This window comes from Panthera onca, chromosome D1 (assembly GCF_046562875.1).
Source record: "Panthera onca isolate mPanOnc1 chromosome D1, mPanOnc1 haplotype 2, whole genome shotgun sequence".
NCBI classification, from domain to species: Eukaryota; Metazoa; Chordata; class Mammalia; order Carnivora; family Felidae; genus Panthera; species Panthera onca.
This window is the reverse complement of record NC_138348.1, coordinates 13,204,269-13,214,282: the sequence shown is the minus strand read 5'-3', so window position 1 is coordinate 13,214,282 and position 10,014 is coordinate 13,204,269. Positions and strand designations below refer to the sequence as shown.

At 36.9% G+C, this 10,014-nt stretch overlaps 1 protein-coding gene across 1 annotated transcript; it reads left to right on the top strand.

The window, feature by feature from the left end:
* The first annotated feature begins 3,099 nt into the window (after positions 1-3,099).
* LOC144612878 (olfactory receptor 5AK3-like) lies at positions 3,100-4,041 on the top strand. The gene has a single exon (XM_078432639.2). It carries the CDS (start codon positions 3,100-3,102, stop codon positions 4,039-4,041), a length of 942 nt encoding a protein of 313 aa, XP_078288765.2.
* Positions 4,042-10,014: the final 5,973 nt, after the last annotated feature.

Sequence of the window (10,014 nt, the reverse complement as noted above, 5' to 3'; positions counted from 1 at the left end):
ACAGAAATGCAATTGATTTGTTTATATTAAACTATTATTAAATAACTTTACTAGGCTCACTAAGAATTTATCTGCCAATTCTCTAGGATTTTTTATAGAGACAATTACATTATCTAAAGCTAATAACAGTTGTGGTTTTTCCTCATAATCATTTTACCTTTCATGTCTTCTTCATTTCGTTCTGGCTTCTGAAAAAATACTGAACAGATTCAGTCATAACAAGCATCCTTGTCTTATTTTTTATAGGCACTGTGTCTCATGATTTAATAGTAATTACGTTTAGTCCAGCAATGTGGTAAGTAACTTTTACCAGGTTATAACAGTCTCTGTTTTCATTTTTGTTCTATTGAATCATGAAAAATTATTGAATTTTACCAAACAATTGTTCTGTATCTATTGAGAAGATCATATGGCTTTTTAAAGAATATATTGATATGGCAAATTATATCAATAAAATTTCCAATGTTAAAAAATGCTTTCATTCCTGGGATAAATACAAATAGGTTTTGATTACTGATGGTAAAGTACCTTTTCGCTGCTTCTGATGTTTCTTTCCTGCAAGAAAACTCAGTCTGTATAATCGCAGACTCTCTATCCCCATCTTATCCACTAAGTTCCTAAAAAGATGGCATGACAAGTCTGATTAGTAAAACTGAGAACAATCTGGCATGTTTTGCCCTGCCTTAATTCTTAGCATCAGTCAACCTACTAAAGCCCACGCTCCCCTGAACTCCCAGAGGCACTTTCCCACCATGTGCAAGAGGCATGTTCCTATCACTGCCATTAAGACTGGGTGGGAAAAATATCAACTTATGGTGTTCATTGGCAGCAAATAATTTGGCTAATATACTTACAATTTGGGGCATGCCTGGCTGGATCAGTTGGGGGAATATGCAACTGTTGATCTTGGGGTTGTGGGTATGAGCCCCATGTTGGATATAGAGATTACTTAAAAATAAAATCTTTTCAAAAATAAATAAATAAATAAATAAACCTAAAATTTCCCCCCAGGTGTCCAAAGGTGATATTATGGTCCCCATACAGACATTATCTTTTATTTATCAACTTGTTCAAATCCAAAAAGGAAGAGAATAGATATTTACGAGAGCCTCTTTGATATCCTAGAAACTGTTTGTTTAATACATGAATGGATTTGGTAAATGAATGTGTATTTAAGTTGTTTGCATCTAAATTCACAAATGAGGTTGGGTCTAATTTTCTTTTCTCATATTTTACTTATTTTGGTTCCAATGCAATATTGACATGAATTGGAAAATGTTCTTTATTGTGATTTTCAGGAAGAGCTTATATAATATTAGAATTCATTGTTCCATAAATGCATGATAGAACTTTCCTATAACACAATGGGGACAAGTGTTTGTTTGAGTAAACTTTAAAATATCAAGTAAAGTCATTTAATGGTTTTAAAATATTTAAATATATTTAAATATTTCACACACACACACACAATCACTCCAACTGCTATCACTACCCATTTAATCTACATTTTTCCTAAAAAGTTTTTTTAAACAAAATAAATTTTCCAAATTATATGTATGGAATAAAACACAATTCAACAAACATCATGTAGCAGCAAACAAGTATAAAATGGATAGTAAGTTTTACTACTATGTTTGACTTTCCTGGGTAAATGAATCAAGGCAGGAATGGAGTTTATTCCATTTTTTCCCCAAAAGAACAAACAATAGGGGAAAAAATAAGGAATTGTTATTTTAAATGTAAAGATTTCTGGTCTACGGAGAATACTATAGACAAAGATAATAGATAACAGAATGTAAGAAAATTTTTGTCAATTCAATAACAGAGTGCTCAAACTATATAAAGGAAGAGCATCCATCCATAAATTGACCCACAGAGATATCGATAAAAAATATGATTCCAAAATTCTACAAAAATACACTATACAAAGATCAAATTAGTTTCTGGTTAGAAAATAAAACAAATTAAAATGGAGATGTCACTTTACAAGTATTTTCTGGTCTAAAAACTATTAAGAAAATACCAATGTTCCCAAAAAAGTGAGGATATGGGAACCCCCATGAACAATTAGCAGGAATGCACACTGGTGCCTCCATTATGCAATGTGATCTGGAAAACTTGGTCAAAATAAATACATGCATACTCTAAGAGTCAACATTTTTTGTTCCTAGAAAAATTTAGTTATTTGTAGTGGACATACAGTGGAAATAAAAAACACTGACTTATTTGTGGTGGAAACAAGTTGTAGGTGGCCGACTACCCATTGTTAGGAAAGCACATAGGTAAATTATGATAGATGGACACCATAGAGTAATGTTACTCAATGTGTGGTCCCTGGACCAGCACCCCAGGTCCTGGACTCTCTGTTTCCACTCAATGATGTGATAAGAATTGAAAGTGAGATTAAGCATCTAAAACTATTACAGAATTTTGACAATGCTGATAATTTTTTATTGCTATATGCAACAATATTGATCCATGACATATAACAAATTTTACAAAGAAAATGGTCCTTTACCATAGATAACTTGATAAACACTTCCATAAAAGACTCTACTTGGGCATGAGTCCATGATAATGGAGGGAGCAGAATTAGTAAGGAGACAGAAAGAGTAAGGTGAGAATACAGAAAAAAATTAAAGCAAGATCATATAGAAATTTATGAGTAAATCAAGATTTTCATACATAATAATTTATGTAAAATGGGATTTATGAATTAAAATGTATACAGCATAAAAGAAAGCTTAATTTTTAAAAGAATGTTTTCATATGTCCCCTAATTAATAGATTTAAGAAATATATTTAACAAAAGCTTAAATTCTTAGTATAATTAAAGAGTCAGTTTTCACTCTCATAACAAAGAAACCGATCCATGGCAAATTTCCCAAAACATAAATCTAAATTATCTAAAGTCAGATGTCAAGCTATAGACTTTAAATGTGAGTCAATTGTCTCATAGAAAATATCCTCTGACTCCATTGTGAAACCAAATATTATACCATTGCCAATTCCAAAATTAGTTAAAGGACCACAAGGTCTTAGCTTTCTCTGCTCTTCTTTCTTTACACCTTTCCAGCTGATACTTAATCTTTGCTAGCCATGGAACAAAACAATGGCACTGAAATAAGTGAGTTCATTCTCCTGGGATTTGCTGGTCAACGCAAGTCTTGGCATATTCTCTTCATAGTATTTCTAGTGATCTACGTGGCCATCCTCGTGGGCAATATTGGAATGATCCTACTCATCAAGATTGATTCTTGCCTTCATACCCCGATGTATTTTTTCCTCCAACATTTGGCATTTGTTGATCTCTGCTACACCTCTGCTATCACTCCCAAAATGCTGCAAAACTTTGTACAAACAGAGCAATCCATCTCATTCATAGGGTGTATGGTGCAATTACTAGTCTATGGTGCTTTTGTAACGACTGACTGTTACATCTTGGCCGCAATGGCAGTGGACCGGTATGTCGCCATCTGCAATCCACTCCGCTATCCAATAGTCATGTCCCAGAGAGTCTGCATTCAACTCCTGTTTGGCTCATACTTCATAGGTTTTCTAAATGCCTCTGTAAACACAAGTTTTACTTTTTCACTGAACTTTTGCAAATCCAATAAAATTAACCACTTTTTCTGTGATGAACCCCCAATTTTAGCTCTCTCTTGTTCCAACATTGACTTCAACATCATGCTGCTAACTGTCTTTGTGGGGTTTAACCTAATGTTCACTGTGCTGGTTGTCATCTTTTCCTACATATATATCCTGGCTGCCATCCTGAAGATATCTTCCATTGCAGGGAAGAAAAAAGCCTTCTCCACGTGCGCCTCCCACCTGACAGCAGTCACTGTTTTCTATGGGACTCTGTCTTACATGTATCTGCACCATGGGACCAATGAGTCTCAAGAGCAAGAAAAAATGGCTTCTGTGTTTTATGGCATTATGATCCCCATGTTAAACCCCCTCATCTACAGCCTGAGAAACCAAGATGTGAAGGAAGCCCTAAAAGTGGTTACAAAGAAGTGCTTCTGGTTGGATCATTGATTTCTGATTTTTTACACTTGTAAACAAGACTGACAGTGCCAGTTTTTAAGAAATCAAAACCAAACCTCCAAGCAACATGAGAAAATTTGCTCAATCTTTCTAATACTGAGCTGCAAATTAAAGTTTAACAGTGAGATAACCAGTTTAAAGTAACTGGCAAAACTGAAAAAGAATCCTAACACTTACTAATTGCTGTGATGCAAGGGCAATCATGCTCTCATTCATTGTGAATGGAAAATTGAAGTGTTACTTCACCCTAGAAAGTATCTGGCAATGTCTTTTTTTATGTTTTTAAATTTATTTTTGAGAGAGAGAGGGAGAGAGACAGAGTGCAGGTGGGGGAAGGACAGAGAGAGAGGGACACATAGAATCCGAAGCAGGCTCCAACTCCAAGCTGTCGGCACAGACCCTGATTTGGTGGTGGTGGTGGGGGGGGTGGTGCGCAGCAGGGTTCAAACTCACAGACCATGAGATCATGACCTGAGCTGAAGTTGGACGCTTAACCAACTGAGCCACTCAGGCACCCCGGCAGTATCTTTTTTAAACAAACAAAGAAACATCTTCAATTCAGAATTTCAGATGTGTAAACTGATCTATGGAAATAGAAATTCCAGTCCATAAGGTCATATATTTAATAGATATTAAATTGCAGCATTGTTTAGGAAGATAAGACCAAGAAAGTGAATATTGTTCACTAGGGAAATAAATTTGTATTTGTTATGATTCCAAAATCTGTATCTGTTGCTACATAGCAAGTTTCTACAAATTTAAGGGCTTAAAACACAATTATTATTTTATGCTTTTATGGGTCAGGAATGTGGACACTGCTTACATACATCCTCTGAGATGCTACAATCAAGGTGTCAACCAGGACTGAGAACTGAGGCTCAACTGGGGATCCAGTTTCCAAGCCCCCTAATGTAATAGGCAGGACTCATCTCCTTGCAGTTGTAAGACTGAGATTCCTGCCTTCCTATTGGCCGCCAGCCAGAGGTTTCGCCCAGCTCTTAAAGGCTATCCACAGTCTTTTCTGTGTGGCCCTCTCCATAACCCCTCTCATAACATGGCAGTTTATTTTTCAAAGCAGGGAAGCCATACGGTTGATCGGTATATATACCATGTGAAACAAAACACACCTCTATGCCCAAATCATACTGCCATTTCAAGAGTCAGTCTCTCCTTGAAGTTTTCCCAGCTTAGCCTTCATTTCTTGCCAACTTTCTACCCCTTGGGGGTAATTCTTTCTTCCACTGAGTACCTACAGCACTTTATTTATTATTTATCACTTCCTATATAAATTACTTACTTATAAGACTCTCACTACCATTTATACCATTGTCTTTCTATGACCTTTTAACATCTGGTATAGAGCCTTAGACACAGTAGGTATTCTATAAATATTGAATGAATAACTGGTGATAAAATACAATAATACTGACAGCTTTCTAACTGTAAGTTCTGTGAGTATGTAGCCTGCACTAGTGGTCTTTAAAAACCAATCTGTGGACAGCAGTATTCAAATGACCAGGAAAAGTTTTTAAAGTGCAAATAATCATTGCTTAGTCCTGGAGGTATTGATTCAGTAACATTAGCCAGAGGCCAATAACTATAAATATCTATACATGCAGAGTGTTTCTTTAGTTGCATGGTCCACTGGAAAGCAATATTTAAGAGCACAAGATTTTAAATAGTTTACTATGTAGTTGATGTCCCAACCCTGTCACTTGCCAGTACTGTCCTTTACAAATTATTTCATCTTTCAAACCTTGTTTCCCATAACAATACATATCTCAAGAGATTTTTTTTTTTTCGCTTGCTTGTTTGTTAGTAATAGGTAAGCTAAAGAATAGAAATCATAGTACCTGGCACTAAGGTGTGGCAGTCTTTATAAAAATACCCTCATTACTCTCTCTCTCTCTCTCTCTCTCTCTCTCTCTCAGTAAAAAGTCTCCCAAAACAAAACAAAAAGTCTCCCAGGGTTTGCAACATGAAATCTTTCCCCTCTGGGAAACTCCTCTCTTTCAGCAGAAAACTAACCAATGAAGACTGTTTTCTTTGATCCTGTTTCAGCATCTAGAGGCACAGACACTCAAGGGAACAGATACTTACTCCCATACCTCAACTATACACTCTTTTTGTGGAGAAATCACTTGGTTAAACATAAGCCTGCACTAGCTGGGGGAGGGGTGGGGGGGTGGAAATCTAAAGACAAATCCCCTGTAAATAAATCAAATTGAATTTTTCCTGTTCAGCTGTGCATTATTTTGACAGGGGGGAACCACAATAAAATCTATAGGATTAGAGCCAATGTGCCAATATAATTAACTCCAAAGGTGGGTACAGTCATCTTATCTTCAGCAAAGTAAAAATGTAAATGGAGAGAAGAAATTATCAATCATATTGAGAAATTATGAAACGGTCAGAGAGATGACAGTTAACATGTTAGCCATGATGTCCCCAGCTGAACTGAACAACTTTCACAGAATATAAGCAATAATAAGACAAGGCCACTCCATGAGTGAGATGAATTCAGACAGAGAAAAGGCCACTCTTGCGACGATGTCTGAAAAGTGACAGGAACAAGAACTCAAATATTCCCCTTTCCAACGAAAAGGAGTAAACATCTCTTCCCTAATCACTTTAATGTCTCTCTTTCTGGTATAAATTACAAAAGTGTCTAATCATCAAATTCTTGGTAACACTCAAAACAGAACTTGCGTCCACTTCCTAAATCCTTCGAATCACCCAGCGCAGGTCTAAATCCTTCAAAAGTCCTTCCCAGTTTCCTCTTATCCAACACGCGGGGCGCTCTGAGATGCGACGTGGTTTTCCTCACTGCAGCAGGTGAAGGAGGCCCGTCTACATCTGGGTTCCTGGTGTTGGTTGGCTATTGTGTGTTGACGGTGAGAACTGTGCCACGTGCATCTATTACCTCTCTTGAATTTGGCTTCTCTTTGTTACTCATTTTCTTACCTCAAAAGAAACTAATATGTGCCCATGATCTTTTAAAATATAGCTGGTCTTAAAGTTATTTTTATTCCTCAGCTTTCTTAAATTTGCCATATATTTTTCCAGATGGAGTTTTCCTCACATAAGCACGCACGCGCACAAACACACACACACACACACACACACACACACACACGCATAAACACACGCAGATGTTTAATTAAAAAACACTTCACATACTATACACATTTTTCTGCAAAATGCTTTACTTACCTAACAGTACGTTATTAACAGTTTTTCTAAAAAATACACATAGATCTACCCCATTATTTTGGGGTGTTTCATGGAACCATAAACTATAGATTCACTCTCATTTATTTTAGCATCACCCTACCTACTGCTTATATTTTGGTGTAAAAAAAAAAACAGTACTTCGTAGAATCCCCTGGATTTCTGGGTTTGAAGTCAATTTTTTCCATCTCCTTCTATCAAAGATAAAACAGAAGTTGAGGGAAATTACAGTTGTTGTCCAAGATCACATACCTACTGGATGCTAGATTCAAGATGCAAATCTAGATCTTTCCAACTACAAAGTCTATCTACTTTTCATGGCAGGTGATATAAAATAAAACCTCAAGGTAGCTTGGATACAATATAGTTTGGACAACTCCAAAATGCTTGTATTACTCATCCAGTTAAAAGCCCCTTCCAGAACTTCTACTTCTTCCCAAGATGGAGTAATAGGGATTGGATTTACCCTCCTACCTGAAACATGAAAAAGTGGACAAAATATATAAACTAATGGTTTGCAAGACACTTGCATCAGGCGATAAAAGACAATGATTCTTGAGAAGCAACAAACAAATGAGCTCTAAAATTTCCCAGACTTCTGCCTTAAGAAAGTTTCCAGACCACAGTGCAGAAAGGTTAGTAGACTTTCTAAAGGAATGGAGCTGAAAATCTGGAGAGACCAAGGAAACCAGGGTTTGCAGGACAAGACATTGAAGAAAAGGAGTTGCACAGACAGAAAACCCTAGATGTGCAAAGGGTTAGCTGAAAGCTGGTCAGTACACTTTCTTCCTCTATGCATTTTTTTTCTCAGTAAAAATATGTAATATCTGTGTCTAAAACTATAGAAATCTACAATGACCTTTTTGTCGATTTTTCTCTTTTCTAGTAGGTGACACAGGCAGGGATCAAAATAACTTTAAAAGCATATTGCAGAATTCATTCCTTCATTTCATCTATTCCCTGCCTTGTTCCCAGGAAAAGTTTAAAGTATATTATGGACTCTCTAAACACAAATTTTAATTTTTATTCAAGAAAGTTTAACACACTATAACACAAAGCCATTTTGTCAGATGTCATTCTGAAAAGGTGATTTTAATGTGGAAATGCCCATTTAATAAGTGAACATAAGCTTAATATTTGAGGCAAATTATTCTGCAAAACTTCATCACAGATGATCAGAGATTGAGGTAACTTCAGTGAACACCAGCACCATAATCCAATGAGGTATAAAAGAATAGAAGGTGAGGAATGTACCTCCTTGATCCTTGTGAGTTTTCATATTTTCTGGCAGATGTGAGCATAAAGAGAAGCAGAGAAATTGGTAGAAAAAATGAGACCTTTGCCCTAAGAATTGTAAAAGGGAACCTGGAGAAAATCAAACACCAGGAATAAGTCTCCTGGAAAATCATTTCATGGAAGAATGGAATTACAACAGCATCATTCCATGGACAAAAGCCATGGATGTTCTTCTTTTATGTAAGACAGTTTATTAAAAGCCTGGAGACAGAATCAGACTTATTATTAACTAAAATTAGTATAGGCTTTCTACATGTCCACATATAGAAAATACATTATCTCGTTAGCTTTAACAAAATAATCCTCATTTCAGATTATGAAAAACATGTAATCCCTATTTTCACATTATGTAACTCAGAGAAGTTGAACAATCTGTTCAAACCACATAACTAAATGGTGAAACCAGGGTTTTAATTTAATCCCAGAGACTGCACTCTTGACTAATTAGATAGATAAATGATTGATTGATAGAGAAAGAGAGAGAGAGAGAGAGCAAGCATTGGAGGAGCAGAGAGAGAGGGAGAGACAGAATCCCAAACAGGCTCTGCACTGTCAGCATAGAGCCTGATGTGGGGCTCAAACTCACAAACTGTAAAATCATTACCTGAGTCAAAACCAAGAGTAGGATGCTTAACCCAATGAGCCACCTAGGCACCCCCAAGGCATTTTTTTAAGTTTATTTATTTTGTGAGATTGAGAGGCGGGGGCGGCTAGCAGAGAAAGAAGGAGAGAAAAAATCCCAAGCAGGCTCCACTCTGACAGTGCAGAGCCTGATGCTGGGCTCAGTCTCACGGACCGTGAGATCATGACCTGAACTGAAATCAAGAGGTGGCCGCTTAACCAACTCAGCCACCCACGCGCCGCAGAGTGTTCACGGAATTTTTAACAGAGCTCTTGTAACTATATATCTTACCTTTTCATTACCTTTCTGCAGTTCTAATGCCATCGGTCACTTTGTCTGTCCTGAACCCCCAGTGACTCTTCATGCTCCCATATACATATCAGCATAGCAATCACTGCCTTCGTGGAGTTGAACTTGAATATTGCATCAGTTGCCATGATGGCCATCATATTCTCCTGCACATATATCTGGCTGCTGTCCTGAGGATGTGCTCAGGGACGGGGCTGTGGTTCCCACCTAATAACTGGCACCATGTCCATAGGACCCTCTCTTATGTGTATTTACAGCCTGATTCTAACAACCCCAGGAAAATATGAAAGTGACTGCCATGTTTTACACTTGCAATTCCTATGTTGTACCCTTGATCTACAGCCCAAGAAACAAGGAAGTGATGCAAGCAAGAATACAATAGCAAAGAAGTGTTTAGGAACTGGGCCTTGTTTCCTAATATTAGACACGAGGAAATATCCAAGCAATGGTTTTTCACAAGAAGCTATTTGCTCAAAGCAATTTCTCCAATGTTGAGATTCCTAAAT

Bases quoted from the DNA above. Each gene is read 5' to 3' on its own strand.
- LOC144612878 (XM_078432639.2), top strand. From the start codon at position 3,100: ATGGAACAAAACAATGGCACTGAAATAAGTGAGTTCATTCTCCTGGGA.